General features: G+C 41.8%; 1 protein-coding gene across 1 annotated transcript in view; it reads left to right on the top strand.

Annotated features, from left to right (window-relative positions):
• Positions 1-11935, top strand: part of LRIG2 (leucine rich repeats and immunoglobulin like domains 2) — a 276133-nt gene extending 264198 nt beyond the window's left edge. Inside the window, exons 18-19 of the mRNA XM_063955399.1 lie at positions 1211-1465; positions 3166-11935. Of these exons, the coding sequence (XP_063811469.1) occupies positions 1211-1465; positions 3166-3401 (491 nt within the window). The 3' untranslated portion in view covers positions 3402-11935. The remainder of the gene's footprint in view (positions 1-1210; positions 1466-3165) is intronic.
• The last annotated feature ends 10297 nt before the right edge of the window (positions 11936-22232 follow it).

The raw sequence follows: 22232 nt of genomic DNA on the forward strand, positions 1-22232 counted from the left end.
ACTGTTATTACTGTATACTCTGATCAATGGAGTTGTAAAGTTTAGTTACTTTGGGACCATATTGGCGGATCTCTATTTAACTGTGTCCCTTTGCTACTGTCAAAAGATGACCATACGCCACACAGGTCTTGTAGCAGGGGTGGCCAATAAGTGTTCCTACAGCTGCTGTTAAATTACACATCACAGCATGGGATATGTTAGTCCCACAGCAGCTGGAGGGCCGCTTATTGTCCACCTCTGCCCTGTAGCATTTTATTTGCCAAACTTATTAACGTGTCCAACAATAATCTAATTTTGATGAGATTATCTGGCATTTGGATATTGTGCGACATGTAGAACGCTTAAGGACCATTAAACACCTGAAGTGAAACTTTCAGATAAGTGCTGTGAAGGTAAAATACATTGCTAGTGTTAATCAATAATTCCAATACAGCTGTTTAACAAGCAATGGAAAATTCTATAGAAACATCAGTTTCTACATCATTTTATGAATTGTACTATGTGCTAACAGCCTTATTCCGGATATATCACAGAAATATCCTGCAGAAGATAAATTATCATCAGTGGAGACTACCGTTTGACACCAAAAAGCGTCGCTTTTCGGAGTTTGGCCCCAGCCGATTTACGCCTTCCTCATGCTATGAACTGCTTTATGCCTATTGCAGCAGTGGGATTTCTTGCTGCCTTCATCTAGCCCCTGGAAACTGCCACTATACGCATGCACAGAGTCAGATCTCCGGAGGTAGTGAATGAGTACTCCGATGTAGCAGTTATCTAACTCGCATAGACAGCAGTTATCACTACCTCTGTCCCAGCGAGTTAGCTTTACAACATAGAAAGGTTTCTTTTGTTGACATTAAGTCTGTCACAACATGGACTGTTAATATTTGCGGTATTGCCACAATTATTAATACATGGGCTCCTAAGTATTTTATACTTATCTGCCGGTCTGCATAGTGAATAACCCCTAACATTGCAACATGCTGCAGAGGAGTAAAAGAGTGTGAATGGATACACACATGCGAAAGCTGGCATCAGTAATCTTGATTGTGATACACAGTAACCCACAGTCGTGCAATAAGGTTTTCTGGGCCAGGAAAGGGGATGAATGTTTAATGTCCCAATTGTCTAACAAATTATTATCATCTGAAATCTAACAAAATTAAAATAAAACTGACCCAGTGTTGATAACATTTTCTTGCACTTGTAGGTGCTGGGCAACTTATGATCTGCTCTGATTGCTATGACAATGCTAATATCTACTCCCGGACCAGGGAATACTGTCCATATACATACATAACAGAGGAGGACCCAATGGACCAAACGTTATCCAGCCTTATGGGCAATATGCCAAAGGACATATACCCGCCACACACTCATGAGGTGGCTGTATCTGCTCCTGAGAGGGACGTCTCTGCATTCCTGACCAACTATGAGCGAAATGAGGGAGTAAAACCCAACAGTGGTAAGCCATACAGCTCCTCTTTTACATAAGTGGTTAGAAATGTCATAATGTTTGGATATCTCATGATGTTTGAGACAATTTTTGGAATGCCATTTTTCCACCGGTTTGCTCACATCTTCTCTCAATAGGACTTTTTTATTCACAAAGCCAAACTAGATGAAACAGGTTTTTTATTTATTTTTTTAGATTAAAGCAATGGCATTTTTCCCCAGTCATCCTACTACTTTATTTTACTCTTTTTGAAGACTAAATAATTGATTGCATGCACAACAATTTGTTATGTAATAGAAATAGCAAGCATAATCTGGAGATGGAGGGGTTATATTTATACAGAAGGGCTCTAGGCAGATTTGTCACAAATGTTTAGTGCTGTTGAGTAAACAACCGCAAACCATCTACTATGACTTAAATTCATTAATCGGACAGCTGTAGACTATAAAAGGTTTAATATTTATAACATATAAAAACATACTTCCACCTATTTTTACCTAAGTCTGGGTACACACTTATCAGACGGGCCTCGCAGTCTATCCGCCGACTGATATACAATCTTGTGCATCTACACTTACCAATACACTGCCTGATTTGTGTGGCAGCAAATCCATATGAATATGCCCGCCCACTTCTGACGACATATGCAATGGCTATTGTAGGCAACGGGTCGGCCATACACGCAGCCAGCTGTACCTATATGTGTGCGTCGGCAGTGCTACAGGCTGAACTGATATGTCTATGAACGACGTCATTTACAGACAACTTAGGTGTACTGTACACATCCTCCAGTGATATATCATTCATTAAATGAATAACGAATCGAGGCTGACCTGTCTTATGATTGGTAAGTACATACACACTTACCAATCGCCTGCCTGTTTCATGCCTGTTGCCACAACTGGCGGGCGTTTAAATGTACCTGCCCAGATGAGATGTCGTAACTGGTGGTCCCTGCAGCAAGTGTACTGTCCACCTGTACACACAGCCAGATGCGCCAATATATCTATAGCTATATCGGGCCTCGGCTGTGCTGCACAGCCAAGGTGATATTTCTGTGAACGTTGTTGTTCAGACATATTGGGGGGTTCACATCTGCAGGCGGGCTTGTGGTATATTTCGTTCGAATTACCAATATATCTGCAGGTGTGTACTCTACTTAAATCTTTTATATTCTCTAATTCATAAGATGATTTGCACATTATTAAATCTTCTATTACTTTATGTTGGAAAAATAAGCATAGTTCCACCCAAACTAAACTTTCTTCCCTGGCATGAATCACAACTAGTATAACCTGGGGGCCCTGCTAAACAAAGGACTGGTATATGAGGGTATTTTTGTACAAAATGGATACATGCATACCTGGATCTATGTATCTAGGTGGTAGAGGCTAAGACAGTAGAGCAATTTAAACATGCATGGGATAGACATAAGAATATCCTTACAAAGAAATAAGCATCAAATTAAGTTTGAGATAAAAAATATGGTAAAAAAGGGGCAGACTAGATGGGTTAAGTGGTTCTTATCTGCCATCACATTCTATGTTTCTATGTTTATGTATGTAATAGCAGAGTTGGACGTCTAAATCTGCCTTACTGATCACATGCACAGCATGTGATCAGTAAGGCCAGTAGTGGCCAACAGGTGGTACTGTATAGGGGCAAGAACTGTGCATTGTTTCATTGTTATTCTGTTGTTGCACTTTCAGATTTATTTTCTTGTCCATCTTGGAACATAAAGAAAGATGGAAACTTATCTACCACGTACCCTCATTTCTGCCACCATCCTGTAGCGGTCAATGAGAAGACAATGTTAAGAAATGAAGTAGTATCTTCACTAAAGGCAGAAGAGCATCCACTCCCAGTACCTTGCCTGAGGTCATGTGATCAGGACTATGACTTGAGCAGGACTCCAAATATTGGTGATTACAAAGAAACAACCTAACTAGACCAAATACATCAACAAGTCAACAAACTTTATATTATTGACTACCTCAGAATCTATTTCATGGCCAAAAAGTGCTACAGTAAGTTTGTTTACAAACCCCGTTGAGTGGACCAATGCAAAAATCCACTGCATCAGATTGCAGGTTGGTGAAATACTATGTAGCTTGGATCGGTCATTATGTGAGCACTTGTCGCTTCTACGGTTATTTGCATTCGTGAACAAGTTGAATCAGTGGACTGTGATGTTGGTTGCAGTGGATGAGTAAGCGGCATCCTGGCTTCTAGAGGAACTAAATAGTCTAATATTACTCTTGCAGGGTCACAGCCAAGCGGACCAACTCTTTAAAATGTATTCAGTGTCTGCAAATGTTTGAACACATGCATAGACGCAAGCATGTTCCTTTGTGCTGTTTAAACCTCGATTTCATACTGATGGTACAGTTCCAAATACATATGTACTGTGACAAACCTTAATGCTTTTTAACATTATGGTGGTGAACATTGAAGCAGAGACTGACTGCCAGTCACACACAGCGTTACTTTACCAGCTCTAGCCAGAAAATCTGAAATAAGTTATGGAAAAATAACTTGCAACTTGTCTTTAAATCTAGAATTTCCATAGAGACATTCCAAGGTAAAGGAAAGTTTGCCGAACTTCTTTTCCATAGTAGTGTATTAATTTTTCGAAAGATCGAACGTTTATAACACCAAAGTAGAAAAAAGTGGGATGAAATATCCTGGGGGTTGGCACTTATGACAAATGGTGCAAAGGTAGCTCATAGCAACCAGGATTTTCTCCTGTTTTCTAAATTGACTGAACTAGAAAATGACACAGTCTGATTGGTTGCAACACTTTTTTATTTATTTTTCTGGAAACGATATTCAGTGCATTATTCTGCAGCTATATACAGAGGGGTTGAGTATATACATAGCCATATTATTTTAAGATGGCCAACTGGAGAAATGAATTCCCGTTGCCAGGTAAACTTTTTTTTCTTTTTATACACATTATAGTTTAGTCCACTCTGAAGGGGAGATTTGTCAAGCTGTACAGAGAAATTAAATGGAGAAGTTGCTTAATAACCAATAGGCTTCTTACTATCATTTATGAAATGATACAATACTATGAAATGATTGGTTGCTATGGGCATCTTCTCCATTTTATCACCCTCAAAGGTCTGATACATCTGCCTCTGAGAGTGATCAGTGTCGGCTACAAGTACTTTGTAGCCAAACTTTAATTCTGTGAGATGTATGTACCCACCAAAGCATGCACTTTGTGTTTTTTATACTGTCTGCAGTAAAATGTGTATGTTTTACGAAGACATAAATCAAGAGCATTTGCTTGCATAAATTATTTCATTTATCAATCTGTTTTGCTTCTTAGTTAATCTACTATGAAATAAAATCAGTCTCCAGATATTTACGATCATGCTAAATGCACTCCTACACTGATGTACGACTTCCATTACTTTATATGAGCTGCAGCTTCCAGTTACCATTATAATCTTTTTTTCAAAGGTTATATCTTTTTTTCCCCTCTTCATTTCTACTCTAGTTACCCCATTCTGAAATATTTTGCTGTGTATTCATCACCATTCTTTTCATGTAGCTAGTATATTGAATCTACATTTATGTCGCTTTTTTGACTATGGGAAGAAATCTACATTATTCTTTTTCTACTGAAGAATAACATCCAGATTGCGATTTACAGGACAGATCATGTTTTAACTAACATTATAAAGTAATTATACCTTCATTAAAATACTGCACATTACTGGACTGTGGTCACATAACAACTGGTTTCAATCAGTAACATTCAGATGTAATGTCATTGTGAGAATGCCGCTACCACTTAGTAATGTAACGCTGTAGAGATGGGGAGTGCAGCTAGCCTACACAGACGCACTGTATCAGAATTGAACAACGCTGTTAACTCAAAATATGCCCGTCCCTTTCGATGTCCTGGTACAGTTAGCGGCACACATTTATTTCAATGCATGCATCCAGAATATACAGTGCATTGCTAAAGTATTCACCCCCCTTTGCATTTTTCATGTTTTGTTGCCTCACAACCTGGAATTTAAAATGGATTATTTGAAGGTTTGCATCATTTCATTCACAGAACATGCATACAACTTTGAAGATGTTTTTTTTTTTTATTGTGACGCAAACAAAAATAGGACAAAATAACAGAAAACTTCAGCGTGCATAACTATTCACCAACCTAAAGTCAGTACTTTGTGGAGCCACCTTTTGCGGCAATTACAGCTGCATGTCGCTTTGGATAAGTCTCTATAAGCTTGCCACATCTTGCCACTGGGATTTTTGCCCATTCCTCAAGGCAAAATTGCTCCAGCTCCTTCATGTTGGATGGTTTCCGCTTGTGAACAGCAATCTTCAAGTCTGACCACAGATTCTCAATTGGATTGAGATCTGGGCTTTGACTTGGCCATTCCAACACATTTAAATGTTTCCCCTTAAACCACTCGAGTGTTGCTTTAGCAGTATGCTTTGGGTCATTGTCCTGCTGGAAGGTGAACCTCCGTCCCAGTCTCAAATCACAGGCAGACTGAAACAGGATTTGCTCAAGAATATCCCTGTATTTAGCACCATCTTTCCCTTGACTCGAAACAGTTTACCAGTCCCTGCTGCTGAAAAACATCCCTACAGCATGATGCTGCCACCACCATGTTTCACTGTGGGATGGTGTTCTTGGGGTGATGGGATGTGTTGGGTTTGCGCCAGGCATAGCGTTTTCCTTGGTGGCCGAAAAGTTCAATTCTACTCTCATCTGACCAGAGCACCTTCCTCCAAACATTTGGGGAGTTGTCCACATGCCTTTTGGCAAACGCAAAACGTGCCTCCTTTTTTTTTTACACTAAGTAATGACTTTTTTTTCTGGCCACACTTCCATAAAGCCCAGCTTTATGGAGTGTACAGCTTATTGTGGTCACATGCGCAGATACACACCGGTCTTTGTTGTTTAACTCTGCAGCTCCTTCAGGGTTACCTTTGGTCTCTGCGCTGCCTCTCTGATTAATGCCCTCCTTGCCCGGTCTGTGAGTTTTAGTGTCCAGCCCTCTCTTGGCAGGTGGTACCATGTTCTTTCCATTTGAAGATGATGGATTTGATGGTGCTCCGGGGGATCATCAATGATTTTGAATTTTTTTTTTTATAACCCAACCCTGACTTGTACTTCTCAACAACTTTGTCCCTGACTTGTTTGGAGAGCTCCTTGGTCTTCGTGGTGTGATGCCTCTTGCTTAGTGGTGGTGCAGCCTCCGGGGCCTTTCAGAAAAGGTGTGTTTATACTGACAGATCATGTGACACTTAAGATTGCACACAGGTGAACTTCATTTCACTAATTATGTGACTTCTGAAGGTAATTGGTTGCACCAGAACTATTGAGGGGCTTCATAGCAAAGGGGGTGAATAGATATGCACATGCCAATTTTCAAATTTTTATTTATAAAAATTATTTTTTATATATATTTTTCTCATTTCACTTCACCAACTTAGACTATTTTGTGCAGATCCATCACATAAAATTCAGGTTAAAAAAATAAATAAATTACAGGTTGTAATGTAACAAAATAGTTAAAAAGCCAAGGGGGGCGAATACTTTATCAAGGCACTGTATTTATTGGTCCTTTGGCATTAAATTGTGATCACTACAAAAAAAACACCTCTTTTTTTAATATACGTACTCTTATTTTTATTTTTTAGACAAGAATCTAAAAACCGAGCTTTCCAGTTGATTTTAAACTACATGTCCATGTAATCTCCCTGGAAACCAAAGGCTGGGGAAGATATGTAGGAGATTTATTTGAGCAATAAAAACATATTGTTTTATGCTTTAGTATTTTTTAATCATTAGTTCATGTATTCCTGCAGAGAATTTTCATTTTCTGAAGCGTAATACATTTTCTTGTTTACATAAACAAAGGTAATCCATTTATGACCCCAGAAAAACACAAAAATGACCGTGTGAAGGCCAGTACTGACGGGAGAGATGTGTGCTGAGCGATCTTAACATAGACCGCTCATCACACATCTCTCCCCCCACTCAGCACAGCGTGTTGTGTGCTGAGCGAGGGGGGGGGGGGGGGGGGGGGGCGCTCACTTCACACAGCGCTGCATGCAGGCTCAATCTAGCATCGGCGATAGCGATGCGCGGGGCTGCGCATTGCTATCGCTGGGGGCATACACACGGCAGATCTGTGCTTAAAATCTAAGCAATCAAGTCAGATTGCTTGAATTTTAAACACGGATCTCTCCATGTGTACCCCCCTTAAAGATTGCAAAACACAACATTGGCCTATGAACACAACATTGTCTGTATAATGGACTACACACTCCAGAGACAATGATGGCATCAGCTAAAAGAAAGTTTGTTAGCGACAAAATGCATACAAATAAAGAAATAAGACAGTCAATGGATTATATGCATTTACATTATATGGCTGCAGATGCAGTGGATAGTATGTCGTTTTTTAGTTTACATCCTAATCTGTTTTGCAATGCACTTTGAATTATTGCACAAACATATCCTATTCCTAGAGTGTATTGATCTTTGTCAGTTTTGCCTTACCAGAAATTAATAGTGCGTGTGACATTCCCAAGTAGCACCAAAATCTATCAAATATGATGTTATCAGTTCTCTTTGAAAGTCACAGACATTTATTGTTACACAAATGGTATGCTTCATTATAGACAACCCAGGCATATTGAGCATTTACATATAAAGAAGGAAGAATATAACCCTTAGCATATACTGATGCTCAATAACACCACACCCTGCACCTTACTCTAAAGATGCTCTGTGTACCTCATTTGATAAATATATATATATATATATATATATATATATATATATATATATACACACATTATTATTATTTTACATCTATTATGTAGCATCTTGGCTGTTTTCCTTGCACAGAATCCTTGAAATGCATAAACTGAGTTTCCATTTATCTTTTTGTAGTGTTTTACAGCTCTTTCTTCTTTGGGTCCATGGTCTCCACAGGGATAACCTTGGGTATGACTTGTGGAGACCAGGACTGGCATCGAACAGCATAAGCTTGTGAGCCTCAACCCCTCATACCCCGCACCCATGCTCAGGCACTTCAGTCTTTGGGTACCAGCAGGAGCTGGTCACAGCTCTTTATGATGTGTCTGCTGTTCTCAGTAAGACTTTATCTCTTCACATCCCTAGTTATTACAGTGTACCTGTGCACGGTACGAATTGCGGGATCCATTCAGTGGGTGAAATCATTTTTCTTAGGTATGCAACCTGTCCATTCTTTAGGAACAAGTGACCCCATTTGAGAATAGTTGCCATGTACAGGCAATATGCAAGTCATGGAGAACAGTCATGAAAAGCAATAGAAATCTGATTTCACAACTGGTTTTCAAAATGGTTTATTCTGGATTTGTTGCATGCAAAAAGTATATCTCAAGGTTTATTCATACACTACTATGACATGTATGTAAGAATGTCATGAACTTTTTTCATGCACTATAACTCCACTCCATGTTAAATAATTTACTGAGTGTGGCAGTCAAAGAATATAGGCTTTGTGGTTCATTGTTAAATATGTAAATATACTTGCAATGATAAAATATTTTTGTATACAACTGTTTATTATTGTAAATGTTTGTTTATTTTTTAGTTTTTAAAAATACCAAAAATATGTTCTGGTAATCAGGCAGTCTGTTAGCCCATTACCAGATGTTAGAAATGACATTTTCTGAAAGCATTCTCAATGCAGAACTCTGTGGGTCAGCGTTTCAGATATGAATAAACTCTAAGCTTGGAAATAACTCCATAATGGTTAATCTTCCATGAAATGAAAACCCATATTTAGAGTAGAGCAGAGGACAAATGTGGCTGTATTTTAAACAGACTATTAGGAATGATGAGCCTGATGCCTTTTATAATGCACCTGTTTTTGATAAGGCTGCTTATGTGTTATGGGCCGCCACAGTGAACTTATATAGCTCCTGGCAGACGTGGAACTGTTTTATATCTGTCCCAGCAGTTACTTGATCTCTGGAAGTTTAAGCTATGACCTTCAAAAGGCAAAATGTTTTAGGCAGCCACTGTGAGACACTAGAATACTTTGAGATGGGGAATACATGTACACTTGCAAATCTTTCTTAAATCTGTGACTGTAACTTCTACCACAAAATGTCATGTATTCTAAACGTTGACAGCATTGATGCTTTTGGGTAATGTGGAATGGGTGTTATGTCATTGTTCACTCCATGCAAATGTCTACATGTTATTATCTGTGTGCTTCGTTTTACATGTTCTCTTTCGTCCATTATAGTAAAATTATTTTGTCGGAACAGGGAATCTCAGCCTTTTACAGACCTAGCAAAGGTTATTTTGTGACCATCTCATTTATAGATCATGTTTGTAGTTATATATTTCTCAACAAATGTAGAATTACTAACCTACATTTAATTTTTTTGATGAACATTTCTGAAAACTTGTTCAAGGATATCTATTAGAAATGTGACGCACTAACTGAGCATCTGCCACTATATATGTCAGATGTTTAGTTTAATTATATAAATTGTACTAAACAGATGACAAAATCTGGTTGCCACCACATGTAATGGGCTCTGGTTTGCTGGTCCTGCCGTGCAACAATTGTACTTGCAGTCAGCGGACCACCCGTACAGACAGCCAGATGGCCCAATATATCTGCAGCTATGTCATGCATTGGCTGTGCTGCACAGCTGACACAATGGGGGATATTCAATTGTTTGAAAAGTCAGTTGGGTGTCTGTTTTTTCCTATCTAATAGACAGGAAAAAATAGACACCCAACCGACTTTTCAAACATTTGAATTTCCCCCAGTATGTCTGTGAATGACATACACCCGCCGACGGGCTCACGATATATATTCCAGTGTGTACCCAGCTTAAGTTTTAAGGCAAAATAAGGATATTTTTGCGTTTAAAACTAACACTTTAAATTTAGCAGCTATTGCACCAGTACCAGCAAATCACAGCCTATTACATTTGGGCTCCATTTGCATTCTAGATTATTAGCAATAAATTGCAAACCAGCATTTTATTTCTGCCTGTATTGTATGAAATACTTTTTACCAACTTTTCATTTTTAAATGCTACATCTGCCCATCATGATTTTCAGGCTCTCCCAGCACATAAATGTAATTAAAGGATTTGAATTTAACTCCATTGTAACTATTATGTGCAATAGGATTTATATTTATTTACTTAACGTTCAGAAATCACAAATTGTTTTTTTCAATAATATATCAGATCCCTCAGCACATATAGTAATTTTAAATGTCTAATTTTGATATTTATGCAATGTATATTCAGTGTAGTATACTTACAGTAAAGAAAATGATTTTAGATTAATTACCTTTTCTCATTAAACCTCAAATGAACAGATTGCAATCCTGTACCCATTATGCTCTCATATTCTTGTGTTGGTTTGTACTTTTTTCTATCTATGCATAGCATGAGAATAAGTAGTGATCTTCAATTTCAACACCCATCCTGTTAGACTAATGTTTTAGGTCTATAATTTACTAGCTGAAGTACTCAGCATTGCCCATTTTCCAGTTATTTAGTAATCAATGAGTTGGATGTAACTGTCAACATATTAAAAATAATTAGTAGCTGAGTACCTCTTCCAATACACCCTTGAGGCAGCTGCCCAGTGTCGTTTTCCTACTGTTATTAATGTTGCGTACCAAAGGCTTTTTGGGTACGCAACATTTTTTTTTTTGTCTTCCCACTTCCATTTCTATTATTTCAGGTGATTGAACTAGGATCATTTCTGTCCGTTATTATAGTTCATTAAAGTGGTCCTCAAAATCACTCAGTTGAAGGCCCTGAACAGGCTACCCAGGTCAAGGTTCTGCCCAGCGTACACCAACAGGAGGTCCGACTGGAACTCTAATTCCCTAGTATGTCTTTAAGGGTCCAATGTTGTCACTTTGTGGAGTTTTCTTCCAAATCTATCCAGTGGAAGGCCCTGAGCAGGCTACCTAGATGAAAATTCTGTTGTGAGTTCTGTCCGGGACCCTAAACCCCCTTTAAAACCTGTCTGACCACCTCGCACTGGTTTCATCCCAATCATTGCAGGGGTGTTCGAATGCACAATCGTACAAACAGACCAATTAATTTTATATATATATATATATATATATATATATTTACCATTATGTAAAGTGGTAAGGCCATTTTTTTTTTTTTTTTTATTTTATTTTTTTATAGTACATTGCAGCATAAAATCATCTTTGCTTTGGATTATCTGAAAAAGGCTGAGTCTCTTTAATAGAGGCTTTTACTTTCCCATGTCCTTTGGAAGTTAGGTGTTGGCTGTAACCCACACTTCTCTATAGGCTTGCAGCACAAGTCAACAATCAATGCATGTCATTTTCAACAGTGAAACAGCAGATAGCTATATTCTTGTACTTGTAACTCAATGATTTGAAGCTAATGTTCCTGTATTCACAAAATATAATCTGTATGAAAACATCTTGTGTGTCTGTTTTTCTTTGAATAATTTAACAATTTAATCTGAAGCCTTTGGGTGTAGGTAGCAGAATCTTTTAATTACATGCATTCAGACTACAAGTACATGGAGATAGAATAACACATCAATTTTACATTTCACTTGGCGAAAGAAGCTCATTATCTCTGGTAAAACTCCCCAACAGCTATACTTTTGGGAAATGTGGTGCTTTCAATACTTATCTAGCAAGAATGCCATGGTGGTGTTTCAGTCTCCTCTTTGGACCTGGAGGAAGAACTGCAGAGTACTGTAGGGGTTATTGATGCTGAAGTGCCGGTTTTTAGTGGAGATTTGCCCATAGCAACCAATTAGATTCTACTTATTTTATCTAGCACCTTCTAGAAGATAATAGCTAGACTCTGGTTGATATAGGCAACATCTCATTTCTATAAAAAAACAACGCACTATACTAAATATACCCCTATGAGTTTAAAGGGATAGCTGAAATTGAAATATACTGTATTTAATAATTTTATAATGTACGTATCATTGGGTATTGTAAATCCTCTTCTTTGCTTAACTTAAATGAAAATTATTTTTTTAATTTTCACCCCTAATACAAAAATTGTAACTGAATAGTGAAGACATTGTTCAAACTACCATTTAATTATGCATACTGCATATTTTTAACTATCCTTAATTTTGGATAATCTATTTCCATGCAATCGTATTGTAGTTGACTTTATAATCCTATAACAGATTGTATGATATGTAAGTGACCGGGCCATTGTGGTTACTGGTATGGTTGTGCCTGTCGTACTGTGATATTAATATACATAATACTACATCAGACATGTCTTACCACAGTTAGTCATGTGTATAGTTGCCCACATAAAGTGCTTCACATAGCAAATTTTTCTATCTAAGTAAAAAGTTGCATTCCAAAATACTGCTAACTATAGTGGGGAAAGTTGTTATGACACTACGCACATGGGATTGTGTGACAGGTGTGTGAAAGGGTTAATAAAACAAAACAATTTCTTGTCTCTAAAAAAAAATTACAGCAAACCCTCAACTTTGTCTCGCAGTCACTCTAAAACATCCAATAATTATACCACAAAAATGTTTGTTCAAGAGCCGATTCTCTCAAGTCTTAACTTACTGTGATCCCAAGATGTAGTTAGACTAATTTTATCAGTTACTGTAAAGCAATCAACTCTTTGTATGTGTGTCATCAACATGGGTTCTTTAAGGACACAAAGTATGTTATTTATAGAATAAAATTGACCTGAAGAAGGCCAAAATCTGCAAAATTATTATGTATTAGGCATGCTGGTATCTGGAGTTCAAAAACATTCCTAGTAAGGCTACGGCCACACATAGCGGCCAAGCGGGTCCCGTTTAGCGGGGCCTGCTTGGCCGGAAGGAGAGTGCACATGGGCGCCCACGCGTGCGGCAGGCCACCGGGGCCGACCGCAGCATGCTGCGGTGACAACGGGTTTACAATGTGAACACATACATTTCAATGTATGTGTTCACACAGTGCGGCTGTGCTGCATTGTGTACATTGAAGTCCTGTGTGCCACTGGCTGGATCCTGTTCTGCGGCATCCCACAGAACAGGATCCGTGTGAACACAGAACCCCCCTTCTGGCCAAGCGGGTCCCGTTCAGCGGGACCTGCTTGGCCATTGTGTGGCCTTAGCCTTAGGAGTCTTTTAAATATTTTAAGCCCACTAAATTATATGATTTTATATACATTTAGGTATGTAAAAATACCACTGTTACTGGAATTCCCTATTTGTATAGATTCCTTATGCAGCTGGTATCTATGGATGTCATGTGATGGTGTCACATTTATATAGTGTTTTCCCCAAATAGAATATAGAAAGAAGTGCTTTTGTATTAGGTTTATTATAAGAAATAGTGTGCCACAAAATAGTCCTTTATACCCAAAGTAACTTCCATGTCTTTTACCATCTTTGGGCTGGGAAATAAATACATGACTGGCTAGTAGTCTGTGACACCAGGAATTTCAGAGAGGGAGGAAAAAAAAAAAGATGTGACATATAGCAGGTCTCTGAAGCATACATTAAACCTTAATTTGTACACAGTCATTTGTGGGAAGCAGTTACTTGAAACTTACACTGATCAACCATAACAATAAAACCACCTGCCTAATATTGTATAGGTCCCCCTCATGCCGCCAGAATAGCTCTGACCCACTGTGGCATGGATTCCACTAGAGTCCATGCCTCTGAAGTTGTCCTGCAGTATCTGGCACTAAGACATTAGCAGAAGATCCTTTTAAGTCCTGTCGGCTGCAAGGTGGACTTCCATGGATCAAATTTGTTTTTCCAGGAAATCCCACACATGCTCGATCACATTGAGATCTGGTTGAATTTGGAGTCAAAGTCAACAACTTGAACTCTGTCATTTTCCTCAAACCATTCCTGATCAATATTTGCAGATTGGAAGGGTGCAATGTCCTGCTGAAAGAGACCACTGCCATCAAGTAATACCATTACCATGAAGAATACTTATTGTGCAACATTGTTTTGGTAGGTGGTGTGTGTCAAAGGAACATCCACATGAATGCCAGAACTCAAGGGCACCCAGCAGAACATTGCCCAGAGCATCATACTGCCTCCTTCCCATAGTGCATCCTGGTGCCATCTCTTTTACAGGTAAACAATGCACATGGACCTGGCCATCCACATGATGTAATAGAACACATGATTCATCACACCAAGTCATGGTATTGTGGTTTTGTGAGAGAGCGCTAGTGTAATAACTTGTGTAGTGTGGCGGCACCTGTGAAAAAAGATAGTTTAAAATGTTTACACTCTTTTGAGTGAATTTAGGGTATTGGTCTGACACTCACGTTGCCCATTCCAGGTGCTTTCGGCAGTGGGCACAGTTCAGCATGGCCACTGTGACTGATTTCTGACTACGCAGCCCCATATGCAGTAAGCTGCTATGCACTGTTCTGACATATTTCTGTTACCAGTAAATGCATTGAGAAAGCCCACCTCAGTAAAATGTCTTAGCTGCTCACTATGACTGCATCACACACACTGGTAAGTGGCACACTGTGTAAATCATTCCCTGTTTCACAATTCTATCATCTGTCAAATATGTTGCTTTCATTGGGTCTTTGATAGTGTGGGTCTGCACTACTTGTATCAGACATTTATTGGTAGGTTGAGTGCCCCAAATAAGAGTTTACCTTTTTCTTTTCTTGTTCTGTGAGATAGAATTAGACTGGGTAGCTTTCTCTCCCCACATGCATTCTTGGTGCCTATGATCCAGTCTCGGGTTTGCTGGTTGTCCTTCCTTGGACCACTTTTGTAGGCACTTACCACTGTCTTCTATCAATCACAATTTGTAGCAAAGTCACCCAGATACTTATGCTTGCCCATTTTTCAATACATCAACTTCAAGAACTGCATGTTCACTTGCCTAAAATGTCCACTCCTTGATAGGTGCAATTGTAACAAAATAGTGTTCATTTTACATTTAACAGCAAATACATTGGCTTATGCTGTATAGATAAATGGAAATGGGTAGGCTTCAATATGTCTACTGATGGTGTATATATAGGAGCTCCTCCTCTACCCCAGTTGTTTTTTTTTTTTTTTTTTGGCCTCTAGCTATTGCTTGCAGATAGTGTTTGTTTTTTGTGTAGTGTGAAGGATAAAGGGGCTTGCATTATCACTTACATCCGTGGATACACCATTTATGCTGTTAAACTGAATGTTTGTTGCCGGGTGCAGCCATTCTCCTGTGTTTGAGTTGTTTCTAGCAGCTAAAACGATTTTGTTTCTCCCTTGCCGAGGAAACTGCAAAACTTGTTAATACAATAAGCAATAACAACCGCAAAGTTTTCAATTTCCGTATTACATGATTGAATTCAACATTTATGCTCACAACATCAAGGCAGCCCAAAAAGCCAAAATATAATTTCCAGTCCTTGAGGGAATCTCATACTTTTTGGAAAGAATTAAAGTAATACAGTAGGCTTTATTTCTCAGTCCATCTGCTGGTAAGAGAACATAGTCTGATAAAAATGTGCCACGTGCTATAAAGAAAAGGATAAACATATGTGCCCCAACTACAATACAAGTGTAGAACAATTTACTTTGCCTGTTAACAAAGGCATTTTTTGATAGAGAAGATACTATTGAAGAGGGAGTTAAACAGAATGGCTGACACAGGTAAAATATATGTATAATGTTTCTCCCAGGTGCTTGTTTCCTGAGAGTCTGATTCTTTATAGTTCTTTTTGTTTCAGGATGTTGAAAATATGTAGTTAGACCTTGATTTTTCCATGGTCTTAGTCTTGTTATCTCTAGTGCTCTTGAAAGGCTGATAGTGGAAGACTGTAAAACATAAGGTTTCTTTAATTTCTAATTCGGTTCCATAGGGCTCCACAGGGATAACATCTGGGTTATAGTGGTAGGATCAGCTCCTGGGCACCATTCAGTTAAGCCTTCAGATATCCCAGGATGCCTCAGTCCTTCTCCCTATAACCCTGCTCATCTGCCCAGACAGGTCAGTTTTTTGTATGGTGCAGCAGGAAGCTGGATGCACCTTTTTACAGGGGGTTGCTCTTGTAGCCTCAGCGCCTTTTTTTTATTTTATTTTTTTTTATTTATTTTTTCCTATTTTTACACTGAGCCTGTCACTGCGGGATGTCTTAGACTCCAGCACACAGGCTCCAGCACTCCCTGCAGGCATCGAACCACTGCCATGTCCTCTGCCAAGACGGGTACTTGCGGGGCCCACATCAAGCGACTAGCACCGCTGCTGCTTTCAACCCCCAGACTGTGTGGCCATTCATCAAGGAGCTGGTAAGCGGTTCTCCAGGACCTGCACTGAAATCACGGTCCGCAGCGTGTCCTGGAAGATGTACGCTGGCGCTGGCCGTGGTAACTGGTGCCAACCAGGAACTCCAGTAGACCACTATGGCATATGGGGGCACATTAAATATTAAGGGCTCTCCGGAACCGGTGGTTGCAATGCCAGCATAGGAGAGGGAGCGCCAGCCTGTACTCACCTCCCCCAGTTTTGGGCACTAGACCACCACGGACTTCCCACCTTTAACTGCCGCTCCACACCTTCCTCCCCTCAGAGACTCCTGCAGCCATACCAGTGCAAGCAAGCCAAGTCTCCGGGAATGCAGGGTTCAGTCTCCATGTAAAAACGTCTCCAAGGAGCCAGGTTTTACATCACTTATATGCTACCTGCTGACTACCAAAGCTGAGTAGTTGATAAGGTTCTCATTGCAGTTTATATCATTGTATTTCTCTGCATTGTATGTGACTTGTCCTAGTTTCTCTGATGTCCTAGTGGATGCTGGGACTCCGTCAGGACCATGGGGAATAGCGGCTCCGCAGGAGACAGGGCACAAAATTTAAAAGTTTGACCACTAGGTGGTGTGTACTGGCTCCTCCCCCTATGACCCTCCTCCAAGCCTCAGTTAGGTTTTTGTGCCCGTCCGAGCAGGGTGCAATCTAGGTGGCTCTCCTACAGAGCTGCTTAGAAAAAGTTTGTTAGGTTTTTTATTTTCAGTGAGTCCTGCTGGCAACAGGCTCACTGCAACGAGGGACTTAGGGGAGAAGAAGTGAACTCACCTGCGTGCAGGATGGATTTGCTTCTTAGGCTACTGGACACTAGCTCCAGAGGGACGATCACAGGTACAGCCTGGATGGGTCACCGGAGCCGCGCCGCCGACCCCCTTGCAGATGCCGAATAGAGAAGAGGTCCAGAAACCGGCGGCAGAAGACGTCTCAGTCTTCATGAGGTAGCGCACAGCACTGCAGCTGTGCGCCATTGCTCTCCGCACACTTCACACCAGCGGTCACTGAGGGTGCAGGGCGCTGGGGGGGGCGCCCTGGGCAGCAATGTAATATACCTATTCTGGCTAAAATATATCACATATAGCCCCTGGGGCTATATGGATGTATTTAACCCCTGCCAGGTTCCAAAAAAACCGGGAGAAGAAGCCCGCCGAAAAGGGGGCGGGGCCTATTCTCCTCAGCACACAGCGCCATTTTCCTGCCCAGCTCCGCTGCGAGGAAGGCTCCCAGGACTCTCCCCTGCACTGCACTACAGAAACAGGGTAAAAACAGAGAGGGGGGGCACTTATTGGCGATATTTATAATATTTGAGCTGCTATAAAGGGAACACACTTATTAAGGTTGTCCCTATATATATTTATAGCGCTTGGGTGTGTGCTGGCAAACTCTCCCTCTGTCTCCCCAAAGGGCTAGTGGGGTCCTGTCTTCTATCAGAGCATTCCCTGTGTGTCTGCTGTGTGTCGGTACGTGTGTGTCGACATGTATGAGGACGATGTTGGCGTGGAGGCGGAGCAATTGCCTGTAATGGTGATGTCACCCCCTAGGGAGTCGACACCAGAATGGATGGCTTTGTTTATGGAATTACGGGATAGTGTCAGCACGCTACAAAAGTCGGTTGACGACATGAGACAGCCGGCAAACCAGTTAGTACCTGTCCAGGCGTCTCAGACACCGTCAGGGGCTGTAAAACGCCCTTTACCTCAGTCGGTCGACACAGACCCTGACACTGAATCCAGTGTCGACGGTGAAGAAACAAACGTATTTTCCAGTAGGGCCACACGTTATATGATCACGGCAATGAAGGAGGCTTTGCATATCTCTGATACTGCAAGTACCACAAAAAGGGGTATTATGTGGGGTGTGAAAAAACTACCGATAGTTTTTCCTGAATCAGAGGAACTGAATGAAGTGTGTGATGGGTTACCCCAGATAGAAAACTGCTAATTTCAAAGAAGTTATTGGCATTATACCCTTTCCCGCCAGAGGTTAGGGCGCGCTGGGAAACACCTCCTAGGGTGGATAAGGCGCTCACACGCTTATCAAAGCAAGTGGCGTTACCGTCTCCTGATACGGCCGCCCTCAAGGATCCAGCTGATAGGAGGCTGGAGAATACATTAAAAAGTATATACACACATACGGGTGTTATACTGAGACCAGCAATCGCCTCAGCCTGGATGTGCAGTGCTGGCGTGGCTTGGTCGGAGTCACTGTCTGAAAATATTGATACCCTGGATAGGGACAGTATTTTACTGACTATAGAGCAGTTAAAGGATGCATTTCTTTATATGCGAGATGCACAGAGAGATATTTGCACTCTGGCATCAAGAGTAAGTGCGATGTCCATATCTGCCTGAAGAAGTTTATGGACGCGCCAGTGGTCAGGTGATGCGGATTCCAAACGACATATGGAAGTATTGCCGTATAAGGGGGAGGAATTATTTGGGGTCGGTCTATCGGATCTGGTGGCCACGGCAACGGCCGGAAAATCCACCTTTTTACCCCAGGTCACCTCCCAGCAGAAAAAGCCGCAGGCTTTTCAGCCGCAGTCCTTTCGTTCCTATAAGAACAAACGAGCAAAAGGACATTCCTATTTGCCCCGAGGCAAAGGAAAGGGTAAGAGACTGCAACAAGCAGCTCCTTCCCAGGAGCAGAAGCCCTCCCCGGCTTCTACAAAGGCGGCAGCATGACGCTGGGACCTTACAAGCAGACTCAGGGGCGGTGGGGGGTCGCCTCAAACATTTCAGCGCACAGTGGGCTCACTCGCAGGTGGACCCCTGGATCCTGCAGGTAGTATCTCAGGGTTACAGGTTGGAATTCGAGAAGTCCCCTCCTCGCCGTTTCCTAAAGTCTGCTTTGCCAACGTCTCCCTCCGACAGGGCGACGGTATTGGAGGCCATTCACAAGCTGTATTCTCAGCAGGTGATAGTCAAGGTACCCCTCCTACAACAGGGACAGGGGTATTACTCCACGCTATTTGTGGTACCGAAGCCGGACGGCTCGGTAAGACCGATTCTAAATCTAAAATCTCTGAACCTGTACATACAAAAATTCAAGTTCAAGATGGAGTCACTCAGAGCAGTGATAGCGAATCTGGAAGAAGGGGATTTTATGGTGTCCTTGGACATCAAGGATGCTTACCTTCATGTTCCAATTTGTCCTTCACACCAAGGGTACCTCAGGTTCGTGGTCCAAAACTGTCATTATCAGTTTCAGACGCTGCCGTTTGGATTGTCCACGGCACCCCGGGTCTTTACCAAGGTAATTGCCGAAATGATGATCCTTCTTCGAAGAGAAGGCGTCTTAATTATCCCTTACTTGGACGATCTCCTGATAAGGGCAAGATCCAGAGAACAGCTGGAGGTCGGAGTAGCACTAACCCAAGTAGTGCTCCAACAACACGGGTGGATTCTGAATTTTCCAAAATCCCAACTGATCCCGACGACACGTCTGTTGTTCCTAGGGATGATTCTGGACACTGTTCAGAAAAAGGTATTTCTTCCGGAGGAGAAAGCCAGGGAGTTATCCGATCTAGTCAGGAACCTCCTAAAACCAGAAAAAGTATCTGTGCATCAATGCACAAGAGTCCTGGGAAAAATGGTAGCTTCTTACGAAGCGATTCCATTCGGCAGATTCCATGCACGAACTTTACAGTGGGATCTGCTGGACAAATGGTCCGGATCGCATCTGCAGATGCATCAGCGGATAAAATTGTCCACAAGGACAAGAGTGTCTCTGCTATGGTGTACTCGTGGCTCCGGATTGGCCAAGAAGAACTTGGTACCCGGAACTTCAGGAGATGCTCACGGAAGATCCGTGGCCTCTACCTCTAAGACGGGACCTGCTTCAGCAGGGACCGTGTCTATTCCAAGACTTACCGCGGCTGCGTTTGACGGCATGGCGGTTGAACGCCGAATCCTAAGGGAAAAAAGCATTCCGGAAGAGGTCATCCCTACCCTGGTAAAAGCCAGGAAGGAGGTGACTGCACAACATTATCACCGCATTTGGAGAAAATATGTTGCGTGGTGTGAGGCCAGGAAGGCCCCGACGGAGGAATTTCAACTGGGTCGATTCCTACATTTCCTGCAAACAGGATTGTCTATGGGCCTCAAATTAGGATCCATTAAGGTTCAAATTTCGGCCCTGTCGATTTTCTTCCAGAAAGAATTGGCTTCAGTTCCTGAAGTCCAGACTTTTGTAAAAGGAGTACTACATATACAGCCCCCGGTTGTGCCCCCAGTGGCACCGTGGGATCTTAATGTAGTTTTGGATTTTCTCAAATCCCATTGGTTTGAGCCACTCAAATCGGTGGATTTGAAATATCTTACATGGAAAGTAACCATGCTACTGGCCCTGGCTTCAGCCAGGAGAGTGTCAGAATTGGCGGCTTTATCGTATAAAAGCCCATATCTGATTTTCCATTCGGACAGGGCAGAACTGCGGACGCGTCCTCACTTTCTGCCTAAGGTGGTTTCAGCGTTTCACCTGAACCAGCCTATTGTGGTGCCTGCGGCTACTAGCGATTTGGAGGATTCCAAGTTGCTGGACGTTGTCAGAGCATTGAAAATATATTTCTCTAACGTCCTAGTGGATGCTGGGGACTCCGTCAGGACCATGGGGAATAGCGGGCTCCGCAGGAGACAGGGCACATCTAAAAAGCTTTTTAGGTCACATGGTGTGTACTGGCTCCTCCCCCCATGACCCTCCTCCAAGCCTCAGTTAGGTTTTTGTGCCCGTCCGAGAAGGGTGCAAACTGGATGGCTCTCTTAAGGAGCTGTTTAGTAAAGTTTTTTTTTAGGTTTCTAATCAGTGATTCCTGCTGGCGACAGGATCACTGCAACGAGGGACTTAGGGGAGAGACTTGCAACTCACCTGCGTGCAGGAGGATTGAAGTTTTAGGCTACTGGACACTGAGCTCCAGAGGGAGTCGGAACACAGGTCAGCCTGGGGTTCGTCCCGGAGCCGCGCCGCCGATCCCCCTTACAGACGCTGAAGAAAGACGGCGGAACGGAGGTCCGGAAACAGGCGGCAGAAGACTTCACAGTCTTCAGAGAGGTAGCGCACAGCACTGCAGCTGTGCGCCATTGTTGCTACACGGCTCACTGACACGGTCACGGAGGGTGCAGGGCGCTGCTGGGGGCGCCCTGGGCAGCAATATAAATACCTATTTGGCAAATAAATACATCACATATAGCCATTAAGGCTATATGTATGTATTTAACCCAGGCCAGTTTTCCTAATAACCGGGAAAAAAGCCCGCCGTGAAAGGGGCGGAGCTTATTCTCCTCAGCACTCAGCGCCATTTTCCTGACCAGCTCCGCTGGTGAGGAAGGCTCCCACTCTCCCCTGCACTACAGAAACAGGGTTAAAGAGAAGGGGGGCATAAATTGGCGATATAATTATATATTAAGAGCCCATATATAGAAACAACACCTTCTAGGGTTGTTATATACATTATGGCGC

Source organism: Pseudophryne corroboree, chromosome 2 (assembly GCF_028390025.1).
Source record: "Pseudophryne corroboree isolate aPseCor3 chromosome 2, aPseCor3.hap2, whole genome shotgun sequence".
NCBI lineage: Eukaryota > Metazoa > Chordata > Amphibia > Anura > Myobatrachidae > Pseudophryne > Pseudophryne corroboree.